Here is a 24,261-nt window from a genome sequence, read left to right as displayed (position 1 = left end):
TTTGATGACCTAAGTATTAATGCTCATGGTTGTCATAGATGTCATTTCTTCAGAGTCATCATTCGTATAAAACCATATCCCAAAAATATATGTTCACATTTTGAACCAATGTAATTTTTTCTGTATTTTCAATGCTGTAAGATTGTAAAACATAGTTGTAAATTTAGGTCAATCTTTCTTAATATCTTTCTGTTTTCTCTAAAAATTGCTGGCTGGGCATAGTGGCTCACGCCTGTAATTCTAGCACTTTGGGAGGCTTAGGTGGGAGGATTGCTTTAGCTCAGCAGTTCGATACCAGCTTGGGGCAACATAGCGAAACTTCATCTCTACAAAAAAAAAGCAAAAATTATCCAGGCGTGGTGCCATGCACCTGTGGTCCCAGCTACTTGGAAGGCTGAGGTGGAAGGTTCACTTGAGCCCGGAAGGTCGAGGCTGCAGTGAGCCGTGATCACAGGGTCACACCACTGTACCACTGTACCACTGCACCACTGCACTACTGCACTACAGCCTAGGTGACAGAGTGAAACACTGTCTCAAAAAAAAAAAAAAAGATTGCTGAGCATCCATTCACTTTGAACATTTTTATTTATTACTAGTTGATCTTCTTGGTAACAGTATAAATGTACCATGAATTTATATTGTTAAATATTTTGCGAAGTTTAATGATTCGAAATGGGCATTTAAAAGGCACAGCATCAAAATTTTTTATTTTTCTCTACCATGAAATCAGGCAGATGCAAGGGATTATTTCTGAACCTTAGCCTGCATGTTGAAACAAACACCTTGTTCATTTTGAAGGTTTTCCATGGTACCACAGAAGTAGCACCCTTCAGGACTTGGCTCTGCTACTGAGTAGCAACAAATTCATTCGGAATTCATAATTCCTTGCCTCAAACTGTGGTTAAGTTGTTAGTTACCTTCTTAAAGCAAATCCACCAAAGAATTTTATGTGAACCTTGCAACATTCATTCACAATGGTAAGTATTTTTAAAGAAATTACCATGACAGGACCAGGTTTTTCCACTTGCCCACAGTATTGAGACCTTTGGCCTTCAACATATTGAAAGAAGCAAACCTGGGAGTGATAATGCTATGTATATAATAGAGGTATTTATAAAATAATGAATTTTTATTTCATAGTTTCATTAAATGGAGATACAAAATTGAGTGTTATACTATTTGTGGTATGTCCTTTGTTTAAGCCATTGAAAGTATGAAGTACAAGTTGGTTTATTGTTATCTAGTTAAAAGACAGAGGTTATATACACCAAGAAATGGGCTAAAGTATCTTTATTAGATCTGTAAATCTAAAATTTGTGACTTAGTTGGATTTTCAAGAACATTCTTTCTGGAAATGAATGAAATGTTTGGAATAATTAAATATTTATGGAACAGTAGAACTTGAAAAGATTAGGATTGTGATAAGAATCAGGGATTGTTGCTGTGCTCTTTCCTATGATTAAAGTGCTAGCATAGGGGTTGGTGAACTACAACCTATGGGTACTATTACCTACATTATAATTCTGTACCTTGCAAGATAAAATATTTTTTTGCATTTTTTGATGGTTGGGGGAATTAAAAGAAGAATATTTTCTGACATATGAAAAGGAAATTAAATTCAAGTTTATGTCTGTAAAGTTATATTGCCGTACGACCTTGTTGGTTTATGTGTTGACTTTTGACTGTTTTGCACTACCAAGGCAAGTTGAGTAGTTGTGACAGAATTGTATGTCCCACAAAGTCTAAAATATTTACTGCTTGGCCCTTACAGAAAAAGTTTGCCCACCCTGTGCTAATACTGCATAGCTAACTAGAAACTCTTTTTTTCTTAGACGGAGTCTCGCACTGTCGCCCAGGCTGGAGTGCAATGGCACAATCTCAGCTCACTGCAACCTCCGCCTCCCGGGTTCAAGCGATTCTCCTGCCTCAGCCTCCCAAGTAGCTGAGATTACAGGCATCCAGCACCACGCCCGGCTAATTTTTTGTATTTTTAGTAGAGACGGGGTTTCACTATGTTGGCCAGGATGGTCTCAAACTCCTGACCTCATGATCTACCCGCCTTGGCCTCCGAAAGTGCTGGGATTACAGGTGTGAGGCACCGCCCCAGCCTAAATAGAAACTCTCATAAACCAGTTTGGTGAAATACCAAACTTCCCATATACCTGTGTGTACTGGCATATAGAAAGAAACAGAGCCCTGACCAGAAGAGGGAGAAGCCAGTTGTCTGACTTTCTGAAGAAAGGCATTATCAATTGTTGGCAGTAGACATTGTCACTGGATACTTTCGTACATACTGATTCCTTTGTTTGAATGATTTTGGCATGTGACAGCCCCTAGAAAAATTTGATTAAAACTGTGGCTTTGGGTTATGATTGGAAATCTTACTGGGTTCTGTGCATTGGTTAGCAAGGTTGTCTGAATAAGATTTTTCACTATGCTCGAGAGAAAAAAAATCTAGTTCACTTATTAAGCAAATGTCTATTAAACCTTTGCTAAATATAAAGTGTTAGGTGGTATGGGGCATGCAAAAATCATATAACTCAGATATTTAAGTCAACAGAATCTGTTTGGGAAACCATATACAACAGAAATATAACTACTACCACTACGACCATTTGTTGAGCACTCACTATGTGCTGGACCCTGTGCTAAGCGTTAGCACATTCTCTCCCTTAACCCTCATACCACCCTATGGTACTACAATTTAATGTAGTTAGGGAGATGAGACACTAAATTGCTATGTAGTAATTCCAGAGCCTCATGTGTATAAAAAGTCTGCCCACACTGAAAGCCATTTTTGCCATGAACAGTGCACCCAGATATGATTAAGATATGACTGTAATTGAAATAACCTATTATTAATGAGTCTGGAAAAGTCTCTCTCTTATAAAGAAGTTTATTTGGAAGATTTCTCACCTTCTAAAATACTAAAATCATTTCTTCAGAAGTTTTGACCCATAGAAAATGAGGGACCTCCATATCTGTGTTCCTTCTGCATTAATTTTAAATGTTTTTCTAAGGACACTATCTAAATATGATTTTGTTTTATTCTAGAGAGAATTATCCAGAATTATGTATCAAGGTACTATATTTGCATTTTATTCTGTAGACAGCTTCTTTATCAGAATAGAATTAAACTTCAGGCAACATTTTGAAATCCTTGAATCTGTTAATAGGTTACTCCTTTGGCAATGGTGGTCACTGGAATGTAAGCCAAGTAAAAGCAGTACCCGGCATATTATACTTTATCTATTGAGTAATTTGTGTATGTCTGGACCTGAAATTTAGGCAGCTATCCTGTAGGGTAATAAAAACTATTAAGGGTGCATGACTGTGTATATAGAGGAATAGGGACTGAACAGGCATTGTGCTGCGCAATTCCTGAGCAGTGAATCGTTCATGTCCCCAGGATGGCAAACAGGAGGAGACAGATGGAAGTCTCAGTTATTTACATCATAATTTATAATGGTTTTATTTATATGTTAAAAGAGTGTAATTCAGTGGCTGTTTAGGCTGTATTCTGCCATTAAGCTAATGATTATGAAATTGAACTCATAGAGAAATATTTTTTGACAGAAGTATTGATCTGTTTTTCTACAGTATTTCTGATGCAATATGTTTATACCTTTGGTTTTGGGGAAAGGAAAAGTTGACTCAAGAGAAAACTCCCACTTTTCCACAAAGTGTAGGGAAGTTTCGAATTTTCTTCTAATATTTCTTCTGGACATTTATCATAAATGACTTTCCCAGCTAGTAAGAAAATAAAAAGGTGTAAATGACCTCTGGTGTAAGTGACAAAATATCATGAGGCTTAAAAGCAAAAATGAAATATAGAAACTTAAGAATGGACCCACAATATATACCACTCTTTATCTTCTACCCCTAAAGTGAAGTGATACAGTTCCCAGCTCCCAGGCAGGCAGGTAGGCCTACAGGAGAGGCTAGATGCGGATTTAATTCAGTACCTTCAAGACAAAGAAACAAAAAGAGGCCCTACAGACCATCTCTTAGACGGTGGATTTTTTAGGTCTCCAGTTGAGAAAAGATAGACTATTTCCTCCCACCCCATGCCTCCCAAACATTGTTCTGCTGACTCAAGATCATGGAGTTAGAGAAATTTGGTATGAATGTGGGAGTGGATAGCAATGAAAGAGTGAGAGGAGGGAAGAAATACTTTGTCAAGTGTTTACTGAGACCCCAGAATATGATATATTATTCATCAGTGATCTGTTCTAAGGGAAGCTGAACAGCTTTTTCTCATTTAGAAAAAAACAAAGGCCGGGTGCAGTGGCTCAAGCCTATAATCCCAGCACTTTGGGAAGCTGAGGTGGGTAGATCCCTTGAGGTCAGGAGTTCAAGACCAGCCTGGACAACATGGTAAAATGGTAAAACCCCATCTCTACTAAAAATGCAAAAAGTAGCCGGGCATGGTGGCATGTGCTTATAATCTCAGCTACTCAGGAGGCAGAGGTGGGAGAATGGCTCGAACCCGGGAAGCAGAGGTTGCAGTGAGCCTAGATCTCACCTGGGCGATAGAGTGAGACTCCATCTCAAAAAAAAAGGGAAGAAAGAACAAAACAAAACTGCCTTTTACTTTAAAATTATTTGCTAGAGGAAAATGTCTGAACATCTTACATTGGAGCAGTGGCACAGATATTACATAACAGGGTATGGATGGGAAACCCTACAGTTTTTATTCACAACAGATGAATGGAACTTGTGGCTAAGGACAGTAGAATGTTAGTTCCCTTTGGTTACTGTCTGCTAAAGCTAGGTCCTGATTCTAAAGTGGAGGTCAGATGAGTTGAAATGTCAGTGGAACTCTGTGGTTTCTTCCTGGTTTTTCTTGGCTTTTCTTTTCACTGGCTGGCATCCTCTCTGATCTTTGCCATTTGTACCCCCAACCAAAGCTGAATCATTGATTTGTCATTTTCTCTCTAGGAGGTCCTGTAAAGTATGTCTTTTTTTCCTTCTTGTTCAGTTTATTAATGATGCCCTCTCTTGCCAAGTATAGTACACTAATGTTTATTGGCCCAAGATGTCAATATATAGTCTGTGGTTTCTATAGCAGTGATAACTTTTTATAGTTCTTTTTCTCTTTCCCTGTTTTCAAAGTCAGATCTCAATTTAGTTATTAAGGCTAAGCAAAAAATCTCATCCTTACAACATAGTGAATAGAAAGGCCCTCATACTGGAAAACTGAACCTAGAAACTTTCACAAAAGCCTATTTGGAATTAAGTTGTATTTGCCTGGCTATTGTGCACATTCACATAAGTGATTGATGTTAAGAGAGAGTCCACTTTGCCATCCACTGCCTTGACACCCCTACAACCCATCCACTTTGAATTGTCTGAGAAGTTTGCTTGTTTGAATTGTCTGGAAGTAAGAAAACTGGGGGGTGGGGAAGGGTGCTCTGGCTGCTCTGCTGCAGTTTGCCTGAAGAACCTGGGCCAGTGACTTGATCTTTCTGAACTTCAGAGACCTCAGATAAGACTATTCCTAAGACCTCTTCAGATATTAACATTATTTAGCCTAAAAGTGAATAGGCACAAATGTGTTTAGTTCTGTCAGATAGTTATGTCCACTGCATTAAGAGAATGCAGTAAGAGAATTTGTTTTCCAGTTGAAATGATTTAGGAGCAAGCACTGCAGCTGCCCTTACTTGATTCATGGAAGACCATGTACTGTTGGAGATTTTGGATTTGGGTTTGTTTTTTAGTCTTTGGTTTGTTTTTGTTTTTGTTTTGCTTTGCTTTGTTTTAATGAAGGAGAAATGATATGAGAATATACTCAGGAATAATACACATTAGGTGCTCAAGCATTTGCATGATGTATATGGCATCATGTCTTTAAGTATCCTGTGGCCATCTTATGAAATGACATAGTCACTTCCTAAAACCTAGTGAAAGATTGGTTTTCCATTTGGGGGAATGGATCTCTCCCCTGACTCTTGCTGGTTCTACTCAGTCTACCTAGATAAGCTGGTTGTGCATGCCTATTTCATTCTAGTATCTGCCTTCTTACCTCATGGCCCTTCTTTTTCCTCCCTAGTCTCTACCCCATTTCCAAAACTAATGTCTTGATGGCGCTGACATGAGATCTTGGGTTTATAGTGCTCATTTCCTTAAAAAAACAAAAAAAATTAAGTGAGGAACTCTAGACCTGAAATAAATGGTCCTGCTAGGAAAGACTCAGGTGTGTACCCTGGGACTTGTCTTTATTGACACTTATGAGACTAAAGCATTGCCATCCATACCCAGCAGGTCCAGTCTCTGTTATACATCCTTTCTCCTTGCCAGACCTACTCTTTCTCCCTGACCTCCTTGTGCTGCACCCTGCTTGGCTGCTTAATCCCTCCTGCTTTAACTAGAGTCTGGATTTGATACCTTATCCACTTAGATCTCAAATGTCTGTGACTTGTGACTTTGAGAGTTTAATTGCAAGTCCTTATTCTTTCCGGCCAGTTTTGCCTTGTTATTACTCATAATCCATTAAAACTTTCTCTGGAAACTTTCACAAAAGCCTATTTGGAATTAAGTTGTATTTGCCTGGCTATTGTGCACATTCACATAAGTGATTGATGTTAAGAGAGAGCCCACTTTGCCACCCACTGCCTTGACACCCCTACAACCCACCCACTTTGAATTGTCTGAAGTTTTCTGACACCACCAAGAATCTACCCGGTTTCAGTTTCCACATATTTTGCTTGACCTGATGTCAACACAGTTGAAGCTAAAGGCCAAGCTAAAGGTTTTCTAGTATCTGAAGAATGTTTCATCATGGATAAAGCTGGAAGAATAGTTTGTCTTGTTTTTTCAAATACCATCTCTCTGACTCTTTTAGTTCTTCATGTGCTCAGAGGAAAAGATGGTTTATGTCCTGGCCACAATTAAATTTTGGATCTGCTAGAGCTCATGGAGGGCCGGGAAGTTCCCTTGTAGCCAAAGGCCGATTTTCAAATTGTCGGAGTTGCTATATATACCATAAACCACCACCTTAGTATTATCTGGATTCTGCATTTTCCCCATGATCCTCTGGACTGAGTGCCCCTCTTTCCCACTGGTCATGAAAGTCTTGTCCCAATTACCAGGGGCTCAGATCCTGTTCTAATAGATCCTTATCCACTCCTGCAAGAGCAGCAACGCAAGAGACAGTTTGGCAAAAGTGTGTCATAAAAACTAAAGACACCAGCAGGGAGGTATACAATACCTAGTCCATTGACCTAAAACAGTCAGTTGAGCGTGCAACATTTTTTGTGTAACTTAGTTCTGTAGTTTACAGCCCAGGCCCCTAGAAAAGCCTAGAAAGAAAGATGGCCTCCTTCACTCTGAGGATTCAGTCTACTACAAGGACCCCTTCTGGCTGGGCACAGTGTCTGTGTAACAGAGGGCACTGTCTCTTTTTTTTTTTTAGCAGATCCAACCAGCTATGCCACAGGGCATATTTGCTGAGCTATGGCCAAGGAGTCTCCAACAAGAACCATGAGGGAGAACAACTTTCACCTTTACTTGGCATTGCTCTTACATCCTGGAAGGACCTAAGATGCCTTTGCAGGGTGCTAGGACTTGGCACCCTCCATCATATCAAGGCTGTGGAGCACGGTACTGGGGTCGTTAAAAGGCACCATGGAGAACTTGTTTTATTGCTCTTGGCTTTCCAACCCCATGTTTGAAAAGCTGTCTGGTGCACTGTTAAACTTTATATGGGTCAGAGGGCTGTGGCAGGGCAGCAGCCACTACCAGCTCCTTCCCTGCTGACCTGAAAATTTTTTCTCTGGACTGGATTCCAAACCTTTTCCTGTCTTGTGATCACATTTTTGTCCTCATTTTTGTCATTGTATTCACTATAATGCCCTTTGTGTCCATACACAGATGGTCTGCATGCCCTCAAGCTTGCAAAAAAAAAAAAGGTTATTGTCCATACCCTTTTGGAATTCAAAGTTTACATTCTAATTTTGTATTGTTTTTCACTCTCACTCCCAGACTGATATCTTGATGGAGAAGGTGGACCAGAGATTCAAGCCTGCTTTCTAGAACCGTAGCAAGGTTACTGAATTATCTCCACTGCAAGTTCCGTTACAGATTCAGGCCTTCTTCTACAGACATTCTGATAGACGATGATCTAAGAAGGGTCAACTTGTGCCTGAAGGGAAGACACCTCCAGATAGTTTTATGTCCTGACTTGGAAAGCATTTACCAGCCACCTTATAGCTATACTCTGTCTCCAAAGTATCAGCGACCATATACCCCTAGAAACTTTAAAAGAAAGGATAAAGCTACACTCTTAATGTTACAGTGGTTGAGCCCTAATGTTTTTCCACTGTCCTAGATCATAAAATTCCTGTTCTTGAGAAAGGATGTCTTCCTACCTTCCCTTTGTAGATGCTTGTTTCCGTGTGTGGTCCCATGGTCCCCGTCATTCCCAAGGTGTTCTTTCTACCATGAAACCAAGCACCATAGCACTGAAACACTTAATTGTGCTTGCTTATTCAATACTGTGAGTTTGGTAGAAGCAAGGGCTTTCTCTTCCTATTTTGTCTTTGAGTTTCAAAATCATATCTGGCACTCTCTGGGCACTCAGATATTTGCTGAATACATAATTATAGAAATGCAAGTAGGAGCTGTGCCGTTTGCCTTTCCTTGCCTTCTCCTTTAGCACTCTGACTAGACCTGAACCATTCTGCAGCCTCTCCTCACCCGCCTTCTTCCCATGTTCCTTCTAAACAACATGGTAGTTTTGCCCAGACTGACTAACATGATCCTTGTTCACCTGCTGATTACAAAAGATTGGAAATAAAATAATCATTACTGTATCTCATTTTACTGAAGGCCCAGAGAGATAAAGTAAATTGCCTAAGATTATACAGCCAATCCACTCCATAACATTCCATTTCCCCTGCTTCACCCACTAGGCTGGCTATCTACTCATTTTATTTCTGCTCATCACCCTTTCCACAGGTCCTTTCATATCAGCCTTCAAACTTTGGGAAGAGGCTACAGTCTGGACTTTAGCCCATATTAAACTTGTAGATTTTTCTGTCCCATCTCTTGTGTGGAATTAGGCTTTTTCTTGGCGCTTAGCAGTTTGGCTCTACTGAGATAATACTTTATTAAATACCTACGATTGCTACACCATTCTGGTTCTTTGGTAGATTTACATCTTTGGTTGAATGTAGCCAGGAAACCTTATCTAGAAACCTCTTTCAAGTCTTGGCCACACCCGGGGCAAGCATCTGGAGCCAATGCTAATAGTATTTCTCAATTCTTTCTGAGGAGTAACCATGTGTTCAATCCATCCGTACTTCTACCACCACCACATTATCTGATGATGTAACTATATCCAGTACAGGTAGTTGTTTCTCCCAAGTTATCACTTCTCATTCTTTTTTTTTTTTTTTCTTTTTTTTGAGACGGAGTCTGACTCTGTCGCCCAGGCTGGAGTGCAGTGGCCGGATCTCAGCTCACTGCAAGCTCCGCCTCCCAGGTTTACGCCATTCTCCTGCCTCAGCCTCCGGAGTAGCTGGGACTACAGGCGCCCGCCACCTCGCCCGGCTAGTTTTTTGTATTTTTTAATAGAGACGGGGTTTCACCATGTTAGCCAGGATGGTCTCGATCTCCTGACCTCGTGATCTGCCCGTCTCGGCCTCCCAAAGTGCTGGGATTACAGGCTTGAGCCACCGTGCCCGGCCCACTTCTCATTCTGAAGTAAAAATAATTTCTCAAGGCAGAAGGATCTTTCAGGCATAAGCATCTAGTCCTCCACTGCCTGAAACTTTTGCCCTAGGCTTTTGTTTCCTTCCCATACTGAAGGTACTGATTTGGCCTTGTCTGTTTCAAGAACAGTGACTAGTGCATGATTGAAGTAACCCGGCCAGTCTTTGATGGTTGCTGTAGCACAGAGGATTAGGTAATTTGGAAAACACACTACTGTGACTGCCAAGGAAATAGTAATAAGGTCCCAACTAGTTTAATGGAGTGCGAAAGGAATGAATATAAGGTATAGTGCTAAGTAATTTGTTTTGGTTTTGTGTGGTAAGGTAGGAAGAGTTGGGGTCAAAATTAGCACAAATGTAGGGCCTGGGTGGCTAGGAGAATGTTAAAATACCATTTGCAAAAACAGAAAGACACAGGGAACAAGCAGGTTTAGCCAAGGCTAGCAGGTGGGAGGACAAATTCAGTATGAGACATAATAGATCGGAAGTTCCACTGAACATCCATGTCATATTTATTAGGCAATCAGAAGTATGGGGCTAGAGGTCAGGAAAGAACTCTAGAACAGAACTTTAGAAAATTTCCCATACTGAGTTGGTTTTGAAGTTACAGCATTGTTATATATATGTGGAGTAAGAGATGGAGATGGACAGAGCCTTTATTGGATATATGCCCATTTAAAGATGGGAAGTGGGAAGAGGACTAGCTTCAAGAGGTTAAAGTTTGGGCATTTATGTCTTTTAAACAGGATTGAAAATGAGAGGTAGGGCAGAGTAAAGATGTGAGAATGTTATAGAATGGTAATTTTTGGATCAAGGTAGAAGGGCTTTGAGCTTGAAGTACCCAACCTTGACAATAGTAAAGAAAACAGCAAAAGCATGGAGACCTTTCATCAAAAGTGGGAAGTTGCAATGTGTGTCCCCAAAATAAAACAAGGTCCCTACAAAGATGAGGTGGGCACAGAGTGGCTGCGAGCATGAGGGAGGCAGGAAGAATTTTAAGTAAGAGGTAGCTACTGTAGGGAATATGGGCATCTCCAGGGGGTTACAAGGCTGGTCACCAGCAGTGAGGGTGCTGCTGAGGTGGAATAGCTTACACGGAAAGAACAGCCATGTTTGGTGGTTTTTCTAGAGCAACATCAGCAGTTGGGATCTGGAGCAGGAGTAATGAGTGGTGGGAGGACAGTGAAAAAGGGAATCTGTCTTCTAAGTGGAGTGTCTGAACAGGACATCCATGCCAGGAGGGAAAGGTGTAAAAGAGTCACAAAGAGTAGGTAGACTGAGAAAGGGAGGAGTTTAGGGTGACAATGACGACAGAATGGTTGTGCATATCAGTAAGAATGGAATTAAGTTTGGTCTGGAGTGAGGAGTAGATCAATATGTAAATGTTTTGGAAACTAAAATACCAGATAAAAATTACCATTCCTAACCTACAGCCAAAATGTGGTTCCCTGTTCTTAATAGATGGTATTTTCCCTGATCATTTTTAATTTCAACAATATTTTCGGCCGGGCGCGGTGGCTCAAGCCTGTAATCCCAGCACTTTGGGAGGCCGAGACGGGCGGATCACGAGGTCAGGAGATCGAGACTATCCTGGTTAACACGGTGAAACCCCGTCTCTACTAAAAATACAAAAAAACTCGCCGGGCGAGGTGGTGGGCGCCTGTAGTCCCAGCTACTCGGGAGGCTGAGGCAGGAGAATAGCGTAAACCCGGGAGGCAGAGCTTGCAGTGAGCTGAGATCCGGCCACTGCACTCCAGCCTGGGTGACAGAGCGAGACTCCGTCTCAAAAAAAAAAAAACAAAAAAAACACAATATTTTCTTCCCTTCCTGTTTGGGCTGAAACATCCTGAGGTTTCCTACTGTCTCATATTCTAAGGTCAGCCTTCTGAATCCTTTCATTTTAGTCTAGGTCAGTGATCTTCAACCTTGGCTGTGTACTGGACTCACCTGAGGAGATTAAAAAAAAAAAATTTTAGGTGCCCAGCCCTGACCCTGGAGAATCTAATTTAATTGGTCTGCTGTATGTCCTGGACATAAGGATTAAAAAAAAAAAATTCTCCCCAGGTAATTCTTCTGCAAGGCCAACCACAGTTAAGATCTGTTGGTCTAGGTATTCTCCCAGGTAAGAGTAATGGCTCCCATTAATGAGTTGTCCATATTAGGAACTACCTGGTGAGTACAAGAGGACTGCTTTAACCAGGGCTGTATTACAAGTGTGGCTGAGCATATGGACTCGAGTCACATTCCTGGGTACGTATCTCAGCTCTGTGATTACAGGAAAGCTCTGTGTTATCTAGAGTAATGCCTACAGAAGAGTGAGGGTTAAATTGGGTAATATAACATGCTTAGCACAATGCTTGGCACATAGAAGAACTCAACAAATATGTTTGTTAGTATTTGTGTTGTGATGTCATGAGTACTTTATCCTAATATGAAAAGGCTGTTTTTCAGTAGGCCCACACAAGTCAAATTCAGTTTCCTTCACACACTATTTATTTTGTATCTAGACATTGTTTGATGAAGGAAAATTGCAGGTTATTCTTAATTTTAAGTTGAAACAATAAAACTTCATGATTATAGTGATTATATGTAGCAGCACTTAGTGCTATAGTAAAAGATGGCAAGGGTTACTCTTCTAAAAGTTGCAGTCGGTTGGTAAGAAAGTAGCCACAAGGTGGCTCTGTCAGAAGCCCAGATTTCATTTCATGAGGGCTGAGCATGGACTGTGATTTCTTTAGAACCTCACTCTGGAAGGAACCTGCCCAATGAGAGTTCATTTATTTCTTTTCCTTTTTCTCAAGATTGTTTATACAACACCTCTGCGGTACTTACACCATTTAATTTTTGTTTTAAATGTCTTTAAAAATAAACAAACATAACCTGCCCCTTACACCTGTCATTCAGCCTGGCAGGTCCTTAGTGGGCTAGACCTACCTTTCTGATGAGCTGCCTGCCCCCACCACAAGATGATTGTTCGAGAGGTAAAAACTCTTGCCAAAAACAGCATTAAACTTTTAATGGATGTTAACATACTTGCGTTTACAAGCAGCGAAGTTTGTCACCTTCATGTTGTTATTTATGCAGCATTAACCTTTTTCTCCAGATCATTGAGACTGAAAATATGATGGACCGAATTGTGACTGGCTTGTCTGAGTCTAGTGTCAAGGTGCGGTTAGCTGCCGTCAGGTATGAGCTTTAAATGGTCTGAATAAAAACCTTTTGCCATGTATTTAACCTGTTTCCTTTCTGGTCCTTCACTGAGTAAACGCAGACTACAGATGTTCCTCAAAAATCTGCTCTGGTGAATTCACAGAGTGTATAACATTGTCTAACAGAGAACCTAGCCTCCAAACCCCATGAAGTGGTCTGATGTAGTTCACTTAACAATGTAGATATGCTTGAAGTGTATATTAGTCATTGTAAAATGCCAGCCAGTTTGTTTGAAAAGTAGAAGTTTTAGTTTCTTTTAAAGCTAATTTTGATCATTCTTTGTAGATGTTTGCACAGTTTATCCAGATCTGTGCAGCAGCTTCGAACCAGTTTCCAGGATCACGCTGTGTGGAAACCTTTAATGAAGGTAAGAAGAAAGGGTCAGCCAGTAACAACCGTACTCACAGACCCTAGAGTGAGCCAAGCTAGCTAACACTACACCCTGGTCTAGGAGTATGTCTGATTTTTGTGTAGAGCATTTTGAACACTTATCTCCTCAAATCTGATGTTCTAAGCATCTACAAATGCTTCATGTGTGAGGGGGAACTACAGGCTTGATTTTTTTTTTTTTTTTTTTGAGATGTAGTCTAGCTCTGTCACCCAGGCTGGAGTGCAGTGGCACGATCTTGGCTCACTGCAACCTCCACCTCCCTGGTTCAAGCGATTCTCCTGTCCTAGCCTCTCGAGTAGCTGGGACTACAGGCATGCACCACCACGCTGGGCTAATTTTTGTATTTTTAGTAGAGACGGGGTTTCATCATACTGGTCAGGCTGGTCCTGAGCTCCTGACCACGTGATCTGCCTGCCTCAGCCTCCCAAAGTGCTGGGATTACAGGCATGAACCACTGCGCCCAAGGAGGTCTGATTTTCTTTTATTAACTAAGCTTTAGTTACTCATCTGATCTCCCTATTTGTTTAATATTACACTTTAACCTTATATTCAGAATTATCCTTGTAATTTTTGGTTCTGAAAAACAAAGGAATCTGCCATTTACAGAGATGAAGTGTTCTTAGTCCTTTGGCAATCCCTGGATTTTTTTTTGTTTGTTTTTTTTTTTAAATAGACACGTCTCACTGTGTCACACAGGTTAGAGTACAGTGGCTCAATCATGACTCACTGCAGTCTTGTGCTCCCCGGCCCAAGTGATTCTCCCACCTTGGCCTCCCAAGTAACTGGGACTACAGGCATATGCCACTATGCCTAGCTAATTTTTCTGATTTTTTTGAGACAAGGTCTTGCTAAGTTGCCTAGGCTGGTCTTGAACTCCTGAGCTCAAGTGATCCTGCCTTGGCCTCCCAAAATGTTGGCTAGGATTACAGGTATGAACCACCATGCCTGGCCCCTGGATATTTTTTAACATAACATTTTTGGTGTTAGGTCTTCTCTTCAGGACCCTTTTGTCTCCCCCAAAAAAGGTTCAGGGCAAATGAATCTGAATCAAGACTTATAGCATGCATCAAGTGGCTGCTAATAATGTTATCTCCCTAATATATTACAAAACCATAGGTCTACTTGGTCTTTGGTCTATCATTTTTTTTCTTAAGTGATCATATACCTTGCATTTAGTCAACTTAATTTTTTAGAGTTTTGTTTTTGCATACCTACTATATACTAAGCAAAGCCTTCAAGTACAGTGAGCTACCAAAAACATTTTACCACAGTTCTCTTACTCTTGGCTTAAAGCTTTAGGTTCAGGGGGCAGGGGCATCAATGTGGCAGAAATAGGCAAGAGACCATTCAGGCAGAAAGAATATAAAGTGGGCTTTGAAAGCAAGAGGAAAACAGGAGGATTTTCTGGGGTGCAGAATAGCATGAGGAGAAACATTGTGTATGGTATGTGTAGGGAACAGCAAGTATACCTTTATGACTCTAGTGGAGGAGTGGGATATAATGAGATATACCAGTGGACAGGAAAGGACGAAGTGGAAGAGTTAGACCAATGCCAGTGGCCTTGGGAATTGACATGCTGAGTGGTTCTTCCATTGGGGAGGTTCATCTAATGACCGAGTATGTGATTCACATGTTAAGGTTGTGGAATAAAGCAGTAGGAGTGGCTTAGGGAAGACCATATGAACCCTGGAGATACTTCAGTGAAAGGAATGATAGATTGGGTGTATGATTCACTACTCAGGAACTGTCAGGGAGACACCAAGAGTTTTCTAGTCTAAACAAGTGTCACAATATAGTCTTATGAGGCCTAGCATAACAGTACATTTCTTTAACTTCTTTTCAGTGGGCCTGCCGAAGCAGCATGTAACATTGAACTTGACCCATTTTCATCTGTTGGCACATCTTCCTGACTTTCACTCTTTTTTACCCTGTTAGACATATGTCATCTCTTCTGAATACTCCTCATTCTCTAATATCCTTTTGCTTCCTGAACCTCATTAAGAGCCCCAAATCTCAGAATGGTTATTTACCTACACCCTACTCTCCAGCTACAATATCAGTGCCTTTCTGTGCTTGGGACACACTTGCTTATGGAGTGTGTCAGCTCCTACCAGCAACAGTTTATTTCAGGTCCACCATCGCTTATCCAAAACCACTGGGGCCAGATTTGACATTTCTGGATTTTGTAAGGCTGTACTCAGTTAAGTGGTATTTTCTTTTACTATTCCTACTCTTTATTATTCTTAGATTGCACCCTTTTCATAGCAGCTTGATCTTGATTTACTGATTCTCCATTCGGGAATTTTTAAGTGCTCTTCTGCTTCCCCAAATAACTACCTTTTCATCCAGAGCCATTTTCCCTGCTCGCTCAGCTCAGTAGCCCTTTGTCATACAAATCAGAAATGGAGTAACATGGTTTCTCTTTAATTCTTTCTGTGAAAAGGTCTGATGAGCATTCTAGAAGGGTTTATATACTTGGGTACGTGTGGATATAATTACTCTCAAATTACAATATTGCTGTATGTTTAAATTATAATATTAAAAGCTTGGAGGTAAACAAATGATTTACTTCAGATACTTTTTGGTCTCTAGTCCAGAGGCTGTTTGCATAGTTGTTGATTTTTCCCATTTGCTTTTCCATGTTTTTGACAGTTGGTTAACAAACTGCAAGAAGGTAGACATTTGGTTTTAATTTAAAAAATTATTTGTGACTATGTTTTGTTCCTATTTTGGTGAAATTGTTTTGCCAGTGTTAGATGTCAACTTCTGAATTTCACAGGTCATACCTTACACTGCACCAGGTAAGTGGTTTTTAAGTTTATAGGATCTCTTCTGCTTTAGTTTATTATTAGATGTTATCTAATTTGAATGTTATCTAATAAAACTTGATAAAAACAAATTTCTATAAACAGTAACATTTAAAAAATGAATTATATCAACCAAAGGAACTTTTTAAAGACTTGATAGGCATTGACTTATTTCACCAGTGTTTCTAAGTAGTATAGTTTTGGAAAATGATTATTTCTCTTAATCTAAAAACAATTATTGAGCACCCATTTTGTGCAGTGCCACTGGGTTGCTACGGGCCAGTATAAATTAGACCATAGATACATAGATTATTTCTTCAGGAAGCTTAACTCTATTATAAGAAGGGGAGATGCCATAACTGCACAAATAATTTGAATAGGTTGATGGTCATGAGAATCCTAAGGGAGGTCACAAACCATGGCAACGGGACCCCAGAGGAGGATAGAATGACTTCTGATTGAAAGGACTGGGATGACTTTAAAGCTTGGGTAGGGGTGTACCTGAGAGATATGGGAAGGGCAAGGCAAGAAAAGGGTGAAGGGGGCCTTAAGGAAGTTGTGACAGACACAGAGCTCAGCATACATAGTATATGAGATTTGATTTGATCTTTATCAATGAACAGTCCATAGGAGAGTTAAAACACAGTATCTTAGGAGAGCTGCTTCTACTTTATAATTCACGCTTTTTCTTAACTTGAGAATTTCAGACTTGGTTTAGCCATGGAAAGCAGATAATATATTTAACTGTTTGAAATTTTTTGTGATTACCCATTTCTGGTTTGTGTAATTAGAGCCCCTAATACTCCTTTTGAGATCCTAAGCCTGAGCCTGATCTGATCCCAGATGCAGAGGATTTAGTTGAAGTGATTATTGCATATAAATGGTGGTATTTATGAAGCCTTGTCTCTTAGAATCTAGAAAGAACAGGTTCTAGAAATAGCTAATAGCAACAGACATTTATCATCATGCTGTGTTGCCTTCTAGTTCAGTGAAAGTTCATGGAAGTTAGTGTACTATATACCTATTATGTGCCTGATAGCATCAGCAATTATGGTACTAAATTACCATTTTCAAAGCCTTACTTATATAGCCATTATTATGTGCCAGTTACTATTCTAAAACCTTTTTATATATTTATTCTCAGAACAATCCTGTGAAGCAGATACCATTTTATAGTTGAGGAATTCATGTACCTATTTAGTTGTTGAGCCCAAATTTGTATCCAAACAGTCTGTTTTTCATTTCCCTGCTACAGTACTTCCCTTATTATTCACTATATCACTTTTAATCCTAAATAGTTCTATCAAGGAGGTCTTATTGTCCTCAGTTTATAGATGAAGAAATACAGACTCAGGCTAGTTAGTGGAGGTGTCTGATTGGAACTAGGTCTGTGTGATTCCTTTTATGTAAACCAGTCTTCCACACTGTCCTACCTGTGCATTAGTAGTAGCTTGCTTGATCCGTCAGTGCTTCTGGTCAAACAAGCCCTTCTAAGGACGAATCAGAAAGTCAGGCTGTAGGGCCATTCTGTGGACTCATAAGGGGCTTGACTGATGGAGTAGAGTGAGCTAACTTACTCCAGAACAGTCCCTTGGCCTTCAAGCATTTCACAGAGAGTACCTTTCCCTGATATGTCTATCTCCTCCTTGCAGGAGCCCCCAGTGAGGCTGCAGCTTCTCCAAGCAAAACAGATTTGAGGGCCTTAGTCAGTCATAATTTTAGCACTAGGAAAAGTTTGACACAGTATCAAGTGGATTCTTCCTGTCTCTCCAGTATGAAGAATCAGGCTGAAAGATAATTTTTCTTGTTTTTATTTATATTTTATATGTCATTTTATATCTCATCTTCATCATTCCAAATCATTAATAGTATCTTTTTTTAATTCCATAGGTTTTACAAAATGCACCAGATGAAATCCTAGTGGTAGCATCTTCCATGCTATGTAATCTTCTTCTTGAATTTTCTCCAAGCAAAGAGGTTAGTATTGATTTTCTTTTCCTAGACTTTGCCCAGTCCAGCTAGAGCTTACTCAGATACTTTTTATAGTAGTTGACATTGAAATTTGTGGGTTGGGTTTAAAAAGTATTTCTGAATTGTTTGATTGCATAGGGGCGGGGGTGTGCAAATAAATCATTCATTTTAAAATATGATTATCATTTCCCATTATTCTTTTTATTCTGTCTAGCATATTCAGCTTATTTAAAAGATATTACAGCTTAAAGTCAATCTAAACTGCCTGAATGTAAGAAATAATTTTTCTTACAAATAGTAAACTATTCTCAGGCTCTCTTTACTAAAGAATAAATTAAGACTAAATTTTGTAAACCAGGATTATAAGTCATTTCAAGGAGATAACTGCTGTCATTGGAAAATCATCTTTTGATGTTTAATGTTAATGGTAGTTATTTGGGGAGGGGTTGGATGGGGGATCCCTTCTGCATTTTATAAAATACTTGAGGATGTATTCTTTTTTTAATAGGAAAAACTAAAATACACTTTAATGAAGAAGGGGAAAACCTTATAAAGTTAGTTTTATTATGTCATAATACCCCTGATCTGCCCAATCATGAACTCAGGTTTATTGTGCATTTAGTAGTCCCATTTGTGTTGAATTTATTTTCTGCATTATAACACTTGTAGGCGTTGACTATAATTAAGAAAGGTAATATTAACAAGATGGAGGTTCTGGCCAGGTATGGTGGGTCATGCCTGTAATCCCAGCACTTTGAGAGGCCAAGGAGGGCAGAACACTTGAGGTCAGGAGTTTGAGACCAGCCTGGCCAACATGGTGAAACCCCATCTCTGCTAAAAAAAATTAGCTGGAGGTGGTGGCACATGCTTGTAATCCCAGCTACTCGGGAGGCTGAGGCAGGAGAATCGCTTGAACCCGGGAGGCAGAGGTTGCAGTGAGCTGAGATTGTGCCACTGCACTGCAGCCTGGGCAAAAGAGGGAGACTCCATCTAAAAAACAAAACAGAAAAACAAGATGGATGTTCAGAAATAGTTATTCAACAAGCAGGAATCTTGGAACAAACAGGGCAAGACTGGTAGTTACTCTGATGGAAGAGAAAGGCGAAATAGTACGCCAGAGCTTCCATCAGTTCTCTGCCCTGTAGATGGGGTCTTGGCCTGATGATAACCCAGTCACAGCTTGTGTACCACCATTAACCATCCTTAACTGCTCTTATATTGCTCCAGAGCTTCCTTCAGGATATTTGGGGTCTGTTTAGGAAATAGGTAGATGAGCTCAGGCAAAGGATCACTAATATGATTTTTTTATATTGAAAAATTAACTTCCAACCTGGGCAACATAGGAAGACCTTATCTCTACTAAAAATTAAAAAATCAACCAGGCATGGCACACACACCTGTAGTTCTAGCTACTCGAGAGGCCGAGGCAGGAGAATTGTTTGAGCCTGGGAATTTGAGGTTGCAGTGAGCTATGATCATGCCACTGCACTCCAGGCTGGGCTTCAGAGTGAGACTGTCTCAAAGAATTAAAATTAAAAAAAAAAACCAAAACTAGATTCTGAACCAAAGTGGGGCAGGAAAATGCTATAAGAGCATTTTTTTGTGCCAATGGACAAAATTAGAGTATGGGCTATAGATTTGATTAAAGTATTATTTTAATTTAATATTACCTTTCCTAAATTTGGTAACTGTACTGTGGTTATCTAAGATAATATCCTTGTTTTTAGGAAATATACACTGAAATATTAAGCATAAAAGGGGCACGATGTATGCATCCTACTTTCACATGGTTCAGAAAAGATAGATAATGTGGATTAGGTACATAGTAAGAGAGAGATGATAAATTAACGATGGCAGATGTTAAAAACTGGCAGATCTGGGAAAATAATATCTGAGAGTTCCTTGTATTTTTGCTACTTTATAAGTTTGAATTTATTTCAAAATAAGTTTTTAAAATATCATAATTTGTACAGTTGAGAAATGTATACCCCTTTTTCTGGGTATATAGATCTGAATTGCTTCTGACGTTTCTATAATCCTCTTGACAAGTGGCCTTTAAGCATTCATTGGTGATGGTAAATCTTAATCCTCTGAGGTTTGAATATTTTTTAGAAATTACCAGAAATTCATGTCTGGTCAAGTATCATAAATAAAGTTAAGTAGTTAGACTAAAGCATGGTATTTTAGGTGTAAAATGTGGCATGACTATAAAAGTACAGGACTGGTTTTTGCTTGTATAATTGATAAGTAGTCCTGAAAATATCCTAAAAGATAAATTCTGTGCATGTTTGGAATCAGACTGACAGCTTGGAAGGATTTGGTTGTCTAAGTTCCTTTATATTTCTTTCCTTTACCAACCATATTACTTGATGGTTAGAGTTTGTAAGCAGTGCACAAGGTACACACATAAAGCAGAAAGTGACAGAGTCTCAGAGAATGATGAGAGTGGGGAGTTAGGTAATGGTATCATAAGGGTCTGTGTGAAATGTACACATAACTAGGATGTCTCCTGAATCCTCCAGGACTACAAGGATAAAAGGAAATGATAGAATGGTTTGGTTTTGTTTTCTTTTTTTTTTTTGGCTATTTGGATTTATAAGAAAATAGTTGTCTTTGCCCTTCTCAAAGTGATTTTTATGGCTACATTACTCCCTGCTTTGCAAAAGTTGCCTGGAATCGAGTAAGAGTGGGGAAGAAATCATAGACAAAGTGCCAAGGTATATGCATGTTTAGTTTGCAAACCGGACTTTAAAGCTGTGACTTTTTTTTTTTCCTGTCCAATGGCAGCCAATTTTGGAATCAGGAGCCGTAGAGCTACTTTGTGGATTAACTCAGAGTGAAAATCCCGCTTTACGAGTGAATGGAATTTGGGCTTTAATGGTACGTTTCACTTTTGTATATATCATAACTTATAAAAGGAATTAGAGCTGTTGTCTAAGTTAGAATATAATGTGTTATTTGAAATGTCTGGAATTTTCTTTTTCAAAAATCTTGCTATTTTGTTCTAGTTTTCTAATGACTAGGACCTAGAAGACTTAGTATTAAACTAACAGATTTAAGTGTAAGCAAGTTATGCCTCAGTTCTCTTATTTATTATTAAGAAAAGTGAACAGATGTTGAAACTTAGCTAATTCTGGGAAAATAAATTTTCCTCATCATGAACATATTATATTTTTGTGTAGCGCCACCTACTTTACAAAGCACTTTCATATCTCCTTTGCTCTTCAGAACAACTTTATGCTATCAACCAGGGAGTTCTTACCATACTTTATAGATGAAGTAGACTAAGGCACAGAATGATTATTTTATTTTTTATTGGCAAATAAAAATTACATATGTTTATAATGTACAACATGATGTTTTGAAAGATAGATTGTGGGATGGCTAATTTGAGCTAATTAACATATGTATTACCTCACACATTTAACCATTTTTTGCAGAATGATTAACGTGTCCAAGGTAATAAAATTGGTGCATAAATACTTAATAAAATTTTTTAACAGTTTCTAGTAAATAATTTATATTCTAAAACTTTGAGATTAGAGAACCATTCCTCCTTAAGATTATTAAAATTTTCTTGAAATTGAAAATAGAGTAATCCTAAATTGATTTTTAAAACATATTTATACTATTTACAATTTAATTGCTGTGTACCAGACACTAAACTGGGCGTTTTATATTTATCTCTATTTCTTATTTTAAGATATATTGGTATATATTCACCTTACAAATGGAAAACTCAGACTTAGGGAAGGTAAGTGAATTGTGAAGGTGAAGTCCTCACAGCTAATAATGGAAATGGGTTCAGAACCTTTTCCAAACCTGTATTCTTCTCCCTGTTCCATGCTATATCTGCTGTGTTTTTATACAGACTTCAGGATAGAATTAATTATCTTCTAAGAAAGCAACAAGTCATAGTTTCACAGTTATTTTTCTCCTGAACTTTGCACAGCTTTTAGCACTTCTCTTTCTTGAAACTCCTTCCCAGGACTTACTTTTTTTATACTCCCTTTCTACCTAGCTTCCTTTTCAACCTCTTCACTGGGAACATACCCCCAAGTTTCAATTTCTGGTTTCCACTTCTTATTACATCAGTTTCAGGGACTTCATCTTATATCATGGTTTCAACTTCCCCTAATAGGTTACTTTGAAATCTGCAGATGTAACTGTTACCTATTTCCCAGATCTATCACTTAAATGGCGTGTGGAACTTCATTTGAGAATTCTCTGACATGCACAACTTTAATGCTGGAAACTGAACTTACTCCACTCCTCAAATCTGTACAAATTATCTTATTCTCGTCAGTCTCCATATTACCAGCTTCTATGTTCTTTATCTGCAAAATATAAAACCTTAGAATCATCTTTGACCTGGGTCTCTTGACACAGAGAGAGTGTTCTTTTTGCTCTGCCATGCTGCCTGACATTATTATATAACTTGATCACTGATGTCTTAGCTCTTCAATTAAAATAAGTTCCTGGAGGGCAACAACCACATATTATGTCTCTAGTTTACAAGATTTTTTTTTTTTTCTTTTTTTGGATATAGAGTCTCGCTCAGTTGCCCAGGCTGGAGTGTAGTGGCATGATCTCAGCTCACTGCAACCTCTGCCTCCTGGGTTCAAGCGATTCTTGTGCCTCAGCCTCCCGAGTAGTTGGGATTACAGGCGTGCGTGTGCCACCACACCTGGCTATACAAGAGATTTTTGTATCAAAAGTTGATTTGTAAGTTGTTATTTGGAATTTACCATGGTTTTTGTTTTCTTCAGACATGAATAGCTTGTGATTAAGCTGGGCTAACCCATGATACAAATTAGAGAAAAAGGAGCAAAATAGCTACTGGCCACCCGGGATTACTGGTTGCTCAGACACACCTCCTACCCTCTGGAGAGCTTCCTGTGTGACATAGCCCAGCCATGCCAACACCTACCATAGTATTGTGAACACAATAGATGTTTTCATGTCAGTAAAGTTAAGAAAACCCACTGCTTATTTTCTTCTGTGAGTACTTTGAAATCATTCTCAAAAGGCATGGCACAGTATAATCATTAATAGTCATTTCGTGTACAGCAGGCAACTTGATAACCATAAAGATATTCTCAAAAGTGACAAATAAGTTTTGTATTTATTTGAGAAATTTTAAGATGTTCAAATGCATGTACCTAAAAGTGGTCATATTCCTCATGTAGAAGTGTATCTAAGAGTAACAGTTACCTTTCTCTTGACAGACAGAAATATAGGTAATTAACAAGAATCAGGAAAATAGAGTGACTTATCCTTAAAGATTTTCTGCAGATTCTGTTTGTACTTTGAAAATTATCAGAGTTTGGCCGAGCCTCGTGGCTCACACCTGTAATCTCAGCACTTTGGAAGGCCAAGACGAATGGATCACAAGGTCAGGAGTTCAAGACCAGCCTGGCCAACTTGGTGAAACCGTGTCTCTACTAAAGATTACAAAAATTAGCTGGGCGTGGTGGCTCACGCCTATACTCCCAGCTACTCGGGAGGCTGAGGCAGGAGAATTGCTTGAACCCAGGAAGCAGAGGTTGCAGTGAGCCAATATCGTGCCACTGCACTCTAGCCTGGGCAACAGAGCAAGACTCTGTCTCAAAAAAATTTAAAAAGAAAATTATCAGAGTTACTATTAAAATATAATTTAATAAAGTAAATGTAGACATGATTCTTGCAACTTCTTTAATCCTTTCAGAATATGGCATTTCAGGCTGAACAAAAAATAAAAGCAGATATTTTACGAAGCTTGAGTACTGAACAGCTATTCCGGTTATTATCAGATTCAGATTTGAATGTGCTGATGAAGACATTGGGACTTCTTAGAAATCTCCTCTCTACTCGTCCTGTAAGTAAAATCACCCAGGCTTCCAAATCAGCTAGCCCTGCATATGCATTGCAAGACATTGCTCTCTCTCTCTCTCTGCTCTCATTAACATCTGCCCATGAGTGTGATTCAAATGCTGCCCCCTTCCAAAGAAACAAGGAGTTGATGTCTAGACCTGTCACTTTCATAGGTGTTCTGGGAGCTGCTTCACCATATCACCCCCTATTCTACACTCCTACACTACTTATTCTGTCTCCCTCTAATCCCTGGAACAGAAGAAGACATGATCAGTGCCTACCTTGATTTGTTACTTTTTTCTTACTTGGTATGCTG

The 24,261-nt window shown here is 39.3% G+C and overlaps 1 protein-coding gene across 5 annotated transcripts in view; it reads left to right on the top strand.

Moving 5' to 3' along the window:
• ARMC8 (armadillo repeat containing 8) overlaps positions 1–24,261 on the top strand; it is a 112,925-nt gene that overhangs the window by 63,863 nt on the left and 24,801 nt on the right. For all 5 annotated transcript variants that reach the window (XM_011958146.1, XM_011958144.1, XM_011958145.1 and 2 more), the window contains 5 exons: positions 12,817–12,899; positions 13,209–13,290; positions 18,012–18,098; positions 20,880–20,972; positions 23,800–23,949. In XM_011958146.1, coding sequence (XP_011813536.1) covers positions 12,817–12,899; positions 13,209–13,290; positions 18,012–18,098; positions 20,880–20,972; positions 23,800–23,949 — 495 coding nt within the window. The remainder of the gene's footprint in view (positions 1–12,816; positions 12,900–13,208; positions 13,291–18,011; positions 18,099–20,879; positions 20,973–23,799; positions 23,950–24,261) is intronic.

Source organism: Colobus angolensis, unplaced genomic scaffold (genome assembly GCF_000951035.1).
Source record: "Colobus angolensis palliatus isolate OR3802 unplaced genomic scaffold, Cang.pa_1.0 Scaffold46, whole genome shotgun sequence".
Taxonomy (NCBI): domain Eukaryota; kingdom Metazoa; phylum Chordata; class Mammalia; order Primates; family Cercopithecidae; genus Colobus; species Colobus angolensis.
This window is presented reverse-complemented; position numbering and strand designations above follow the sequence as displayed.